At 34.7% G+C, this 14,493-nt stretch overlaps 1 protein-coding gene across 1 annotated transcript in view; it reads right to left on the reverse strand.

Annotated features, from left to right (window-relative positions):
* PREX2 (phosphatidylinositol-3,4,5-trisphosphate dependent Rac exchange factor 2) overlaps positions 1-14,493 on the reverse strand; it is a 382,998-nt gene that overhangs the window by 173,616 nt on the left and 194,889 nt on the right. The window contains exons 15-18 of the mRNA XM_021002117.2: positions 10,760-10,832; positions 6,940-7,082; positions 6,686-6,778; positions 341-489 (exon numbers count right to left, since the gene is read on the reverse strand). Coding sequence (XP_020857776.1) covers positions 341-489; positions 6,686-6,778; positions 6,940-7,082; positions 10,760-10,832 — 458 coding nt within the window. The remainder of the gene's footprint in view (positions 1-340; positions 490-6,685; positions 6,779-6,939; positions 7,083-10,759; positions 10,833-14,493) is intronic.

Here is a 14,493-nt window from a genome sequence, read left to right on the forward strand (position 1 = left end):
ATGGTTTCACCATAAGAAAGAATTTTAAGCCAGAAATATAGTAAGGTGCTAGCCCCTGAAATATTCATTATGATCTTCCCCATTATTACAACATAAACTTGAAATATTCACAGTAAAATATGATATAAAAAAACAGCTTAATTGTAGATACAACCAAATATTTTATCATGACAAGTAATATCACTCCTCTTATTTCTTCTAAAGGCCTTTCTGGGGTAGTTATTTTAGTCCAAGCAAAGGGTTATTTAATTTCAGGAATTAGCAATTGTATTAACTTGTATAGTTTTGCTGTTTCACTCTTCTCTCTCCATTTTTGAAAATAGAAAGTAGAACAACTTACTCCCTCGGTTTTGTGCTCACAAGAACTCTGAGAGGCTTTTTGCTGTTTAAGCATGATTTCAAGAAGCAATCTACTTCATTGAAAGGTCTCATAAAAACTAGGTCACCATTAATGGCAAAAATCTTCTTCCCAACTTCCATTCCAGCCATCTAAGAGAGAGAAACAAGAAAGTGGGAAAACTCAAATTATACTTCAAATAATTAATTTTTATTTGTTGAAAAACATATTAAAACTGAAATAGAATACTGTAAACACAAGAACATTGAAGTTCTGATATATTTGCATACATTCAAAAAAAAAAAGACAATGTGACATGGTGAAAAGAATCCTGGAATCAGAGGCAGAAAAGCTGGGTTTGAAGAACGGCTCTGACATTTCTCAGCTGTGTAATTATTCTATTCTGTTTTTAAAAGAATTAAGTACTAACTATATATCACTTTGCTGGGCATAGGGAATACAAATAAACAAATATAAAAGCCCCAGCCCTCAAGGAGCTTACATTCTTGATTAAGTCACAGGATCATATCATAGAGCTAGGGCTGGAAAAGACTTCTGAGGGGATGCCCTCTTATTTTGCAAATAAAGAAACTAATCACACTCTAAGAAATTTAGATAAAAGGAAGAAGCAATTTCAGAACCAAATAGAAACTCTGAGTGTGTAAAAGCAGAATTTGCACCTAGTACAAACTTATTACCAACACTGGGCTTAGCTTTCTCTATCTCCTGCTTTCTGTTGATTCAGTCTATTCTCATATCACTCCTGACATCTAACTAAAGAAAATAGAGAGAAAGAAAAAAAAACAGGTTTGAAAGGTTTACAGGACTGTCATCCACCCTTCTCAACTCACTGCATATGGAGAACATAAAGTCATGTGTTAAAAAGCCCACATATACCAAGTAGAAAATGTTTTTTGCATCCTCATTAGTCAAAATGGAATTTACCATTTAGACTTCAGGCTATAATTCAAAGTTCTTCTTACTCTGAATCCACTTAAATTCTGATTTGGCTTCTTCTATGTTTTGAGGCATAAGACAAAATATTACCTGCTTTCAAGTCACTTATATTCTACTAGGAGATATATATTTTTTAAAAATGCAATATAATTTGAGGAGAAGAGACCACTAATAATCAGGAGGATAAGGATTGAAATCCTAAAGGAAGCAACACCAAAAATCAGTCTTAAAGATTCTAAGAGGCTCCAGTAAGGAAGGACTGCACTCCAGATATACAGAACTGCCTACGTAAAGGCACGGATGAGGGGGGAAAGAATGCCGTATTTGGAAAACCCCCAGTCCTAGACATACATAAACTTCTGCCTTGTCCTCAACCCCAACTCACACTATATGCATATAGGTGATTTCCTGTGTAAGGAGAGGGCTATTTTCACCTTCTTAAAATCAATTAACTTAGTTAGATTAGAACACTGATTGAACTAATCAGTTAGAGCTGTGTACAATTGAACAGGGCCTGTACATCTCCTTGCAATGATAAAGTCTCTGTGTAAGAAAACTGGTCACATTCTAAGAAATTTATATAAGAAGGAAGGCTCTATTTTGGAACCAGTTAGAGATTCTGAGAGTCTCGAAACCAATAGGCTGGAGTAAACCTGGCACTCCAGCATACTTCAAAGAAATAATGGTAGAACTGAGCTTTAGCAAAAAGAGAGATATGGAGAGGAGTCATCTATCAACTATAGGCTTCTTGGAACAGAAGCCCTAGGTTCAGAGAAGTCCCTAGAAAGGGTGGGCTTTTTCTACAACTTTCCTTCCTGCGATTGTCTATGTACTGTTTAGTTACCCAAACATTTCCAATAGACTGAAATTTGCCTCCACCTCAAAGAGACTAGAGGTTAACTAGAGATAGCATATACATGTAAAATTAAGCAAATATCTCAATCTCTGTCTAAGTGTTAGGAAATTTACTAACTTGAAATTCTTCTAATTTTCTAACTTGAAAAATGTGATTAAACTCATAACTTTTTCATCTAAAATATATTTTATAAAACTGAAGAAGAATGAACCTCATAGACCAGAGGGAATATTATTTAGTATCTAGACTTAAAGAATCCAATTAGTGTAACAGGTTTTTATATTTGTCATACCTTTGCTTAGCTAGTTTCCCTTCTCTACTCTCAAACATAAATCTAAATCTCTACATAAATCTAAATCTATTTTCTAAAATCAATTTCAGGTTTCTGCTATTTTTTTAAAGAGAGGTGAGGGTGCTCTGGCCAGCTAGGTGGCACAGGGAACAGAGTGCTAGTCCTGGAGCCAGGAAGGCTCATCTTCCCGAGTTCAAATCCAGCCTCAGACACATACTAGCTGTTTGTAACCCTATTTACCTCAGTTTCTTCATCTGCAAAATGAGCTGAAGAAGGAAATGGCAAACCACTCCAAGAAAACCCCAAATGGGAGTCAGACATGACTAAAATTAACAACAGCAAGGTGTTATAGGTGAGAAATGTTACATGCACTTTCAGATGAGGTCACTGCATGTATTTTACTTAACTGTTTTACTTTTTTTCTAAAAGACTTCTCAGGAAGTGAGTAATCTATGAAATGTGTAATGTAAAAACAAAACATATCAATAATTTAAAAAAATTAAACTCCACCTTTTTCATGAAACCTTCCCTGAATACCCCAATATGAAATTATCTTTCCTTTCTATGAACCCTTTTTGCACTGACCCCTAATAAACTATGACACACAATAATTTTGGGGGAGAAGAAGTGGAGAGGAGAAGAGGAAATGATACAAGTAAGTTTATTGACTTCTGCGGCACTTAATCCAATTTTAAATGTCTGCCTATTCATATTTGTTTCATTTGTGCAAATCTTATCTTCCTATCAAGACTATAAATCCCTAAAAGGCAGAGACCACATTTCATATTTCTTTTGTTATCTCCTAGAGACTAAGGGCAAAGCTGTTTTAGGCATTGAATAATCAATGATAAATTATTATTTAATAGAATAATTTACAATTGCTTCTTTTCTACATCCCTTTAGAAAAATTATTTGGGTTCCCTCCTTTGGCCTGTGAATAGAACAAAGGCATTATTCTGAGGAACTGTAGCCAGGAACAGGAGAGGAAGGAAATTTTAATCTCTACTAATATGTTATCTTATCACATCCTTTATGGTCCTAAAGTACATACAATCCTGAGCAACATCTTTCACTGTCTGTGTTCTCTATCCTGATTCAAAACTAAACATCTCTGAAAGTTGTGTTAACTCTTTCGGGCCACCAAAGGACTGTATTAGTATAGTGAAATAGTTTCTGCAGACGGCAACAAAAATTCTAGTACACGAGTTACCTAGAATATGCAGACAGACAGAGAAACTATTATTTAACAGATGTTATGACTAAAAAAAAACTTTGCTAATCCATAATAGTTTCCAATGAATATAGAAATATGCGAAATAAACGAGTAAGCTGAAAAAGTGTGCTCCAAAAAGTTAAATAACTGAATTATAAGACTGAACAAATCCAAGTTTCATATAAAATCCAACCCCGCTCACAATAATTGATTCACCAGAAGCAACAGAAGAGGTTGTCTAAGGGTACCATGTAATTGAACAAGTTCTGCTAGAGAACATTTTATTAAAGATATATCCAGAAGGACTTGTTTTAGAAAGATTTCCTTTGGAAAATAATATTTTCCCTAGGGATTATGGGAGGCAAATGCAAATAGTGTTTTTTGTTTTTGTTTTTTCCTGACTGGACCAACAAGATTTTGATCAAAAGATATGCAGTTTGATAGAAGCCTCCATGTATATAATTTTGGGACGAATGTACATATGTTATGAGGAGACAAGGAAAAATCTGGAATACAAAGTACAGGAAAGTGGTTATTCTTAGTGTAATCGGAATCTATTGTCCTCTGAGTACTCTGCGCTGTCTAGAACAAAACTCTCACTTCTATTAGTAAACAGCTGAAATTTTTGTGCTATTATAATTGCTAGATTTTTAGATAAAATAATAGCACTTTGGAATTTTGAAATTGGTACAATTTCCTAACAATAAGAGTTATCTAAAAGCAGAATGAGTTTCTTCAGGAGGTAATGGGTTCCTTCTCACTAGAGGTTTTCAATCATGATGACCACTTTGCCATCAGCATTACTTGCAGAATTCTTGGTCATGTATGGATTGTACCGGATGGCCTCTGAGGACTCTTTCAACTCTGAAATTCCATCATTTAGCATGATGTCTGAAATGGAATTAGATTCAATCAAATGCTACCATACATTTTCCTTTCTCTAAGGAAAGTATAAATGGTAGAGGATTTATTTGGTGATTTTCCATCTTAAATTTTGATCGCCGTTGAACATGAAGCAATTCCACAGGAGATTTCTGAATATAAAATATATAGTATAAGTTTAAGATGTCTTTCCTCACAAGGTTGCTAAGGAAAGAGCATGGATGGCCTAGTGCAAATCCATCACCACTAATAGAAATTACAACCTCAAGTAAAAAAATCTTATTGATTGGGATCACCAGCATTATCTTCATATAGGAAAGAAAGCACATTACCATCTTGTTGTCTACAGTCAGAGTAGGAACTTGTATTGAACATACACAAGAAAAAGAGAGAAATTATATAACCACAAGTACTAAGGAATCAAAATGAAAAGCTGAATCACATATATGTAAAGTGACATGACAACACTTAGAAGAAGCAATATTTCTGAAAGTAAAATGCCATATGTTATATATTGAATACATAACTTGAGAGGAAATAAAGTGAAGGGATACTCATTGTATAGTGATTATTATTATTTGACCTCTATTACCATCATCTTCAATAGAGAAAATGTTCTTTTATAAATAAAGCAGATTTCTTCTATTCATATTCTGCCCATTAAAATCAGAAAAATATACATTTAATTTGGAAATGAGCAACACTCTGGAAGCAGATAATGGAATGTATGGAGATATAAAAAAAATCCTCTGTTTGAAGTAGCTAAATAGAATTTGTATCTCGAACACCTATTTTTCCTTTAGGTCTAATCCAGAACTTTCTAAAACATTTAAAATGATGGCTTAGCGTTTTGCAAAGGGCTTTTTACACAGGGTTGTTCTGGAGGCAGCTTGAACCATCTCACAAGAACCAAATGTTAAATTTTTCATGTGAGCATTTACACAGAAATAGACTGAGGTGCTACAAATTAGGGTTTGATTTATCTTGATTTATTGTCTTATTGATTGGCTATACTTAAGAAAGTATCAATAACGCAGATTAAACTTTCAAGTGTGCCCCTTGAATTTTTTTTCAGAAAAGACAAGTTCATTCACCAGCAAACCTCTGCTTTTACATATATTATCTCACTTGATCAACAAAGCCTGTGAATTACATATTATTATGATTATTATTATCTCCATTTCATAGAAATGAAACTGAAGATGAAAGAGTTTGTCAGTGGACAGAAATCTAGAAAGTGCCTGATTCAGGATTTGAATTCTGCCTCGAGGAAAACATTATCTCCACTATGCCAGCTAGATGCCCATCTGACATATTTCCTCTACTTGATGATTTTGCCTAGTTCCAGGCCAACCTTAGTTATTAGGAGTACACTAGAAACCATAAATCATTTACTAGCTCTAGTAAAGTACTAGTTATTAGTATTTCAGGTCAGGTTATGACCTAAACAGAACTTCTAATACCATCTTCAAAACTCTACATCCCTGGAGCAAGGCAGGAGAGGACTGAATTGACAGAAGTACTGGAGGACAGAGTCAGAGAAACATTTTCTGCAAACAATATTCCTCTGTCCTTAATGAAAACACTTAAAGGATCTGGGATTTCCATTCATTTATACCTGGGAATGAGGTTATAAATTGAAAGTCAACAAATATTGTATCTAGGAAGAAACCACAACAAACTAATGAACAAAGATATATTGATAATTTACCATACCAGTCACTGTACTAAGCAATTGAGAAATAAAGACAAAATAGAAACAGTGCCTGCCCTCAAGGAGCTTAAATTCTAAGGGGAAGGCAACATCTACCTAAAAAGTCTATGCATAATACATACAAAAGGAATTAAAGATAGTTTGGAGGAAAGTATGGCAGGGTTCCTTATATTCCATGTTTTATAAATTTAACAAAAATTCTGCACCATATATGTTTTTTAAAAATACCAGAATGGGGGCAGCTTGGTGGAGCACTAAATAGAGCTCTGGCCTTTAAGTCAGGAGGAACTGAGTTCAAATCCAGCTTCAGACAGTTAACACTAGCTGTGTGACCTTGGGCAAGTCACTTAACCCCAATTGCCTACCAAAAAAGCAAAAAAAAAAAAATCAAAACCCACCACCACCACCACCAACAAAAAAACAGAATGCCTTACTTCTGCATTTGATCCCTTTTCCACCAATTTAATAATTGGCACTTTATTTTTATCTTCTAATCCAAAGCCATAGCTTCCCTCATTTGATTTAATCTGAAATGGGATAAAAACTGGTGTTATTATTAAATCAGATGAAGCAAAAGGTAAACCTCAAATAAGATGGTATAAAGTATATTTGTATCAAACACATTGCTATTACTTTCTCTTAGTATCTACTGCAGGGGAAAATCCATAGATCATATCCATCAACTTACCAATAATGATTTAGCAATAACATTTTCCACAACTTTTAAATCATGCTTCATAAGTCTATGTTTCATATTTGATCCTTCCATTTCTTCATCCGCAAAAAAACGAAAAAGTAGGGGTTCATCTTTGAATTCACTTTTTTCAAGGACTAAACAAAAAGGTAGATTTACTTTTTTTAATAAATTTAAAATGAATGGATACTATAAATTATTTGACACAAATTGAAAATATTAATGACCTGGATTGTATGGTCCATAAAAGTTAAGGCTCTACTTACAATAATAAGAATATCTTTTTTCCCAGAATACACAGTTCAAAAGACAAATATTTTTTATTTAAGCTATTATTTAAGAGAATATGAATTTCAAAAATTAAAAACACTCTCTAATTTTAATATCTTTGTTATTAGCAAAACCCGTTGCTCTGTAAATGACATCTGTAGCTGAACAGATTATAATACTGCATCCAAGAAAATCATGAAGTCCTCACATGAGAAACCTATTGGAGACACTGCCATGCCCTTAACACATAATCATGTGTTTTGGAAGTTTACTAAACATTCTTGGGATGTTTTTAAAGTCCTAAGTAACTATGAAAAAAATGTAAATGTGTTGCATGCTGTCCTTGAATGTGTGTACAATTCCCACTGAATTAAATATTTGGTTCAAAACTTCTAACTGGAATTTTGTCCTCTGGGTTAAATGTGCTTTTAGTTTTCCATGAACTTCCAGAACTTTGGTCTTCAAAAGCAAAAATCTCAGATAACATTTGAAAAAAAAATTTATTCTTCTATTTCAACGTCAATGTATTCAACAAGGCCCCTAAGATTACTGGCCAATACAAGATGGAGTGTACAATAAAGTTTGAGCCGTACAAAGTATTTAAAAGTCATGACTGTAAACTTTATTGTTTATCAAAGCTATAGGTGCTTACATATTAAGAAAAATGAAGCTAACTAAGTTTGGTTGGCCTACATAATTTATGTTCTATAGGATCTGCATAGACACTTAAAAAAAGGTTTAGTCATAAATATCTCATTGCTTCTATTTTTAGTAACAGAAAGTCACCAAAAAAAATGATAAAAGTTAAGCCAAAGGAAACACTTCAAATCCAAAGCAGATGTGCAGGCACACACATACATAATACAATATGCACGTCTGCTTGTTAAAAAATGGCCTATTTATATGACAAACATTTTGTAAAAAAAACCAGATACTATTGTTTCCCAGTTTTTTTCCACCACCAAACATCTGTTTATAAAAAAGCATCGAAGGCAATGTTTGGCATATAAAAAATGCCTAATAAATTCTTGTTAATTATAATAATAGCTAACATTTATGTAGGCCTTTAAGTTTTACAAATCCTTTTTAAAATATATAATTTTATACTTACAGGAACCCTGAGAGGTAGGTGCCATGATTATCTCTATTTTGTAGATAAGGAAACTGAGGCAGAGTAATTAAGTGACTTGTCCAGATTCACAAAAGTAGTCTAAGGTTAAATTTACTCAGATCTTCCCGATTCCAGGTCCAGGCCTCTGTCTACTGTGCTATCTAGTTTACTTCGAAATTGAGTGATTGATAAAATCAGGTCATGAGTCTGGATTCCTACATCTATAAAACCCTCTCTTTAACATACTAAAATAAAACATTTAAAAATTGAGGTATTAAGGAAATTACAGGTTATTCCCTATAGGAGGAAATAAAAGTGTCTAAGTTTTGTTCCTGCATTAAAATGTCATCACTGTGAAATTATAATTTATTTTCTTTATCTTAAATTTTCTAAAAGACAAGCATGGCATAATTTTTAACCCACTGCTCAGGGTCAATATCTGAAACAGAATACTCCACAACTTTGAGCTTGCCCTGGGTTCTCTTTTGTAGTTCTTCCTCTTCAGTCAAGATTAGCAACCTTTTGGAAATATTTGGGTAAAAGTAGCAGACGCCGTTAAAATACAAAAACAAAAGATCTTCCTAGAGTCTCAGCTGCCTAAGCCATACATTCTAGACGAATGAAATGCCAAAGGAATTATCTTGGTGAACAAAAGTTCAAACAGAGCAGACAAGAAAGAAAGCAATTCTCTAACTCATAACTTCAAAGGAAAGGGGCCCTTAAAAGCACATAGTCAGTAATATTTATTGAGAAGTATAACTGGATAACTAGCCAAGATGGCAGAGTAGGAGGGAGCAGGATTGTCCAGCTCCCCTGATAACTATTCCCATGAAGATCTCAAAAGAGTATCAAACTGGAGAGTGACCGGAAATCTGAGGATAAACCACAGTGGGTCATCTTTCCAACATAAGAGCTAACCTATGAGTAAATGACCAGGACAGAAAATGGGTGAGCCAAGATCATGGAAAAGACCCCTGAACCCCAATGGGGCCACAATTCTGTAGCACTGATGTCAGGACATGAATTGGGAACACAGACACAGCCTCTAGATGCAGAGACCATATTGATGTTCTAAATTAGAAGAGGTAAGAACTAGGATAAGTAGGCAATGCTGCTGCTCTAAAGCTACATGCAGAACCTTCTAGCTTGCCAATAGGGTTTCAGTCCTCGCAACTGTTTACTGGAGCCACTCTCAAGAGCAAGTCTGTATCTGCATTACTTAGACCCAGACCAGAGTCTTGAGCCTAGAAAGCCCAGGAGGACAGCAATCAGATTGTACCCTTGATCATACCACATGAAAGTTCATAGAAAGTTTGCAATTCTCTGGCCCAAGCCACCATTGGGATTGTTGAAGAAGAAAGGACGCAACACCTGGAGAAGACAGGGGAAGGATACCATATTCTAGAGGACAAGACCATACAAAGTCATCACAGTTCTGCCGGAAGTATGCAGAGCACAGTCCTAACACGAACTCCTGATTTGTGAACTAAGGCTCACAATGGGGTAAGTAAATAAAGAGCTATTATGTAGTGAGGGATGCCAGAAGGAGAGAAAGATCCAATACACATATAAGCAAAGCCTCAAAGAGGAAAACAAACAAATAAACAAACAAAAAACATAACTTGGACACAAGATCAATTAGAATTCCTAGAAGAAATGAAGCAAGAGAAAAGTACAACATCATTTCCCTAAATAATTCTAAGTAGCTTCTTAAAGGTTCAATAGAATTTCAACCTGAGGTATTTTCATATAATTTGAAAGGGAATTTTAAATGACTGATAAATTAATCATAATTTAGGAAAACCAGTAATTTTGATTAATTTAAAAATAAGCCCACTTGCCTTTTTCACTAGGACAGAATTATTTGTAGGTTCAAAACCCAATATGTTAACATGCTATGGATGACAGAATTATTGGGAAGGGATGGAAGACTGAGGTGATAGCAGCAATAATAGGGAAATAGGGAAGTCAACTGTCATGACCTTGGGATGCTGAGTACTGGACTTAAAGAAGAATCAGAAGGTTCATTTCTTGGCTTGGCTACTTACAAGCTGTTTGTTACCACTGACAAGGCATTTAATCTGTTCAAGCTTCTGTTTGCTCATTTTCAAAATGAAAATAAAATTTGCATTACCAACCACCCTAAAAGCACTTTGTGAAATATGAAGAGCCATATAGATGTTATCATTATCATGTTATTATTACTGGTATTATCATATCATGTGGTATCACAATTCTTTTATAGTAATGCATTTGCGGAGGGCCCTACATTGGTAAACCTTTACTCTGACCCCGTTCTGAATTTCTTCTTCATCGGGGGAGAAAACCACAACATGGTGATGTTGCCATTGTTAGTAAAGAAGTCATGTTAGTTCTCAGAAGACAATAAAATGATAGAATAAACATGTAAACTTTTAGAAGATAAATTCTTACCATGGTGCATAAATCCATTGTCACAAAGACCTACGCCAAAGATCATTGCCTCTTCTCTGGTCCGGCAATCCCCCTATTATTATCCACAAAAGCAAGGCACAATTAAATTAATGAGAATGGAGAAGTTTGCTGCACCCTTTCCCATGTGTCTAATTCCCATTAACATGTTCCAATAAAAAATCATTTACAGATTGTGGCATATAGTTTGACCACCATCCCACAGAGTATTTTCCCTAGAAAACTGTCAAATAATCATTAAATCATTAAAATCTTTTCTTTCATTAAATTAGCAAAATAGATATAACATTTCTTGAGAAATAAAATGAACCTGCATATTAATTACAAAAAAAGAATAATCATATTATACCAATATCCTAAATTTAACATCTGCTGATTTTGACAGTAGAAATAGTTAAAAAAAAAAACTGAGAACAAAGTACTAAAAGAGGTTGTCATTATCATGACCAAGAAATATTTATTAAGCCCTCATCTTCAATGTGTAAAATGTGCACAAAGAAAATTACACAGGTGTGACTTCTGCCTTCTAGTAATGTTATAAGGTTACATAAGCTCTTATGTTCTGTGTACTATTCTGTTCAAAGAGTATTACACAGATGGGAACCCTGCCCTCCTGAAAGTTACATACAGTTGTAATTCTACGATTCTATGATGTTATGAACCTATTAACATTAAAAAGATAAGTCCCTGTCTGCTCTGTGCAACATTGTACAAATGGGACAACAAAGATCTTCCAGAAACTTAAGAAGGCTATGAAACCTCCCTCCAGAGGATTCTTTTAAAACACGCATATTTCTGTCTTTGAGGGATACTTGAATAATAGGTCAGCCTTAATGTAGTGGTGGACTAAAACTTTTTCAAGTTTTCTTTTTCTGTCAGTCTCGTAAGTTTAGGATGCAATCAATAATCTTCACAGGGGAATTACTAAAATATACTCTAAGCTGGACTTTTTGAATCCAGCCTTTCATCCCCTGTATCTTATGAATATCAATGGCAAGGCAATCTTTCTCAAATTCTTCTTTCAGCAGGTCATTCTCCTGCTCAAAAATATTACATTTCTTCCAAATTCCAAATGCAACAAATAGAAATGGATTTTCCGAATCCTTTGCAATCTTGCCCCACCCACCTACCCAAAGTTATTCTCCACTTCTTCTTCCTACAATAATCAGGCTTTTCTTTTCATTATCTTATAAACAAGTCATGCTCTCTGGGTTTCCCTTAAAAGCCCTTTTTTCCATTTGCCTACCCAAGACACATTTTGAGATACCCTTCCCTAAAACCTTCCCTTAGTCATCTATTTTCCATTGATTTACTTTGTCCTCTGAATTCATAGAAAATATATATATATATACACACACACACACATACATACACATATATACATATATATGCTTAATTTTATACAAGATCTTATACAATAGTAGTATTGTATACAATTATGTAATTTAAAACTTTTGTCCTTGTCATATCTATACCATCTAATAAAAGAGTGATGAATATATCCAAACTTTTGCCAGCATGGTTCAACTGTGTTCCCTCTCTGTCCTTTTGGCCCTCTTCTCCTATCTATAAGTTCCCCTCCCCCCTAAAAAAACATATGCCTGCATGCCAGTAACAAAACAAGAATGAAATAGTCCTTTCCCTCAAGGAGCTTATAATTTCTCTAATGCAACAGGTTTTATTATCTTCATTTTACAGACTGAGCAACAGAGGCTCAGAAGTTGAATGTAGTTCTCCCCTGACTCTGAGACCAGTGTTCTTCCTACCATACTATACTATGTCTTCATTATTACTTCTGTACAGAAGATTCCAAAACCTACATATGTGCTGCTAATTATTCCAATCTTCCAGTTCCAACTGCCTTCACTCTCAATGCCCAATACACATTTATTATGTGTCTACAATGTGCCAGACAGGTCACCAGAATGTCCTGTTGGTAGCTGAAACCTGCTTCTACCCTAAACCTATCATTTCTTTCAAACATTTTAATTTCTATTGAAGGCATTAACATCTTCCCAATTACCTAGACTTAAAACCTCCACAGTAATCCTTTTTGCTCAACAGCTAGCATTTCTGTAGTACTTTAAAGTTTGAAAGAACTTTATATAAATTATCTCAGTTGATCCTCACAACAATTCTGCGAGGTAGGTATAGTTTTTCAGATAAGAAAACTAAGCAGTCACACACCTAGAAAAGTACCTGGGACAGTATTTAAACTTAGGTATTTCTGACTCAAAGTCTTACACTCTAGGCACTGTACCACCTAGTTGCTTGATGATTTTTCCCAACCATTGTATCCAATCAGTTTCCCAGTCCTATTGATTCTACCTTCATTACATCTCTCTCATTCCTGCCCTTGTCTCCATTTACAATGCTAATATTCAAGTTCAGGTCCTCATTACCACTTACCTAGAGTTTTAATAGCCTTGTTCTCAGTCTTCCTACTTCCTGTCTTTTCCTTCTCCAATTCATCTACAACTACCAAGATGATTTTCAAAAGCAGAGCTCTGACCAAAATCTTTAGTGGCTTGCTATTCTATCTATAATTAAACGCAGACTCAGTCTGGCATTCAAGGCCTTTAACAATTTGACTACAAGCCTCCTTTCCAATCATTTTCCACATTACTTCTCTTCACTTACTAATACGATCCATCTGAACCACCTATTTGCCAAACTCAATATGCTATCTCCTACCTTTCTATCTAGAGTTGGAAGGAGCCTTAGAGGTTACCTAGTCAAAACAAATATATCCCTTTGCTCAATAAGTCAAATAGCTGCTTGTCTAGCCTTTGCTTAAAGACCTCTATTGAGAAAGAACCAATCAAATCCCAAGGCAGTCTGTGCACAGTTCTAATTGTCAGGAAGTTTTACCTTCTAGAAAGTTTAAATCTTTTCCTCGGCAAATTCCTGTTGCTCCTACTTGCATCCTTTCCAGTCAAGCAAGAATTTGCCCTATCTAGCTTCCACGTGACAACCCTTCAAACACTGTAAGATAGTTATAATGGAGCCTCATCTTTCTCATCCCTCAAATGAGATGTAGGTTCCCTTCCAGTCACGCTTCTATGAATCTATCATTGAGGCTATAATCTTCTCATAAAAGTATAGCTTCAGATGATAAGCATTAGCCTTTTACAAACTCAGAAGAACACAATATCATTTTATAATTCTCTAATAGATCTGTGATTTCATTGATGTGGGTTTCCCTATTGAAGATGCAGATGACAATCCATCTATGCCTGCTAATTGTGTGCAATCCTTCTGCAGCCGTACCGTAAATCCAACATAGGGAGCTCATACAGTGTGCCAGGAATATCTCTCTCATTCTCTTGAAATCAGGCATCATATATCAATGGGACATACAGCTGTTCAACAGTTATTCTTCCACTCTTGTTTTGAGACTGGCCCATTTTTTTATTCTGGTTACAGATTTCTCTGATGAATGTTATATAACATCAGAATGAAAGAAAATAATAATAACCACATAAAATTATAAAGCTAACTGAATCATGTTAATGTATAAGTCACATTCTACCCTAATGAAAATGCTTTAGCTATCATTGTTTTATAAATGGTTTTTGAAAGTATTTTAGAAATCTTTGGAAATATCAGCTTTCATTTTTACATCTTTAAGTTATCTTTTTATATTTTGCCAAAAAGTATCAACTTCTTGGTTTGTACTTTTTTTTTGGTGAGGCAATGGGGTGAAGTGACTTGCC

The sequence above is a fragment of the Phascolarctos cinereus genome, unplaced genomic scaffold (genome assembly GCF_003287225.1).
Source record: "Phascolarctos cinereus isolate Bilbo 61053 unplaced genomic scaffold, phaCin_HiC Scaffold_4;HRSCAF=312, whole genome shotgun sequence".
Taxonomy (NCBI): Eukaryota; Metazoa; Chordata; class Mammalia; order Diprotodontia; family Phascolarctidae; genus Phascolarctos; species Phascolarctos cinereus.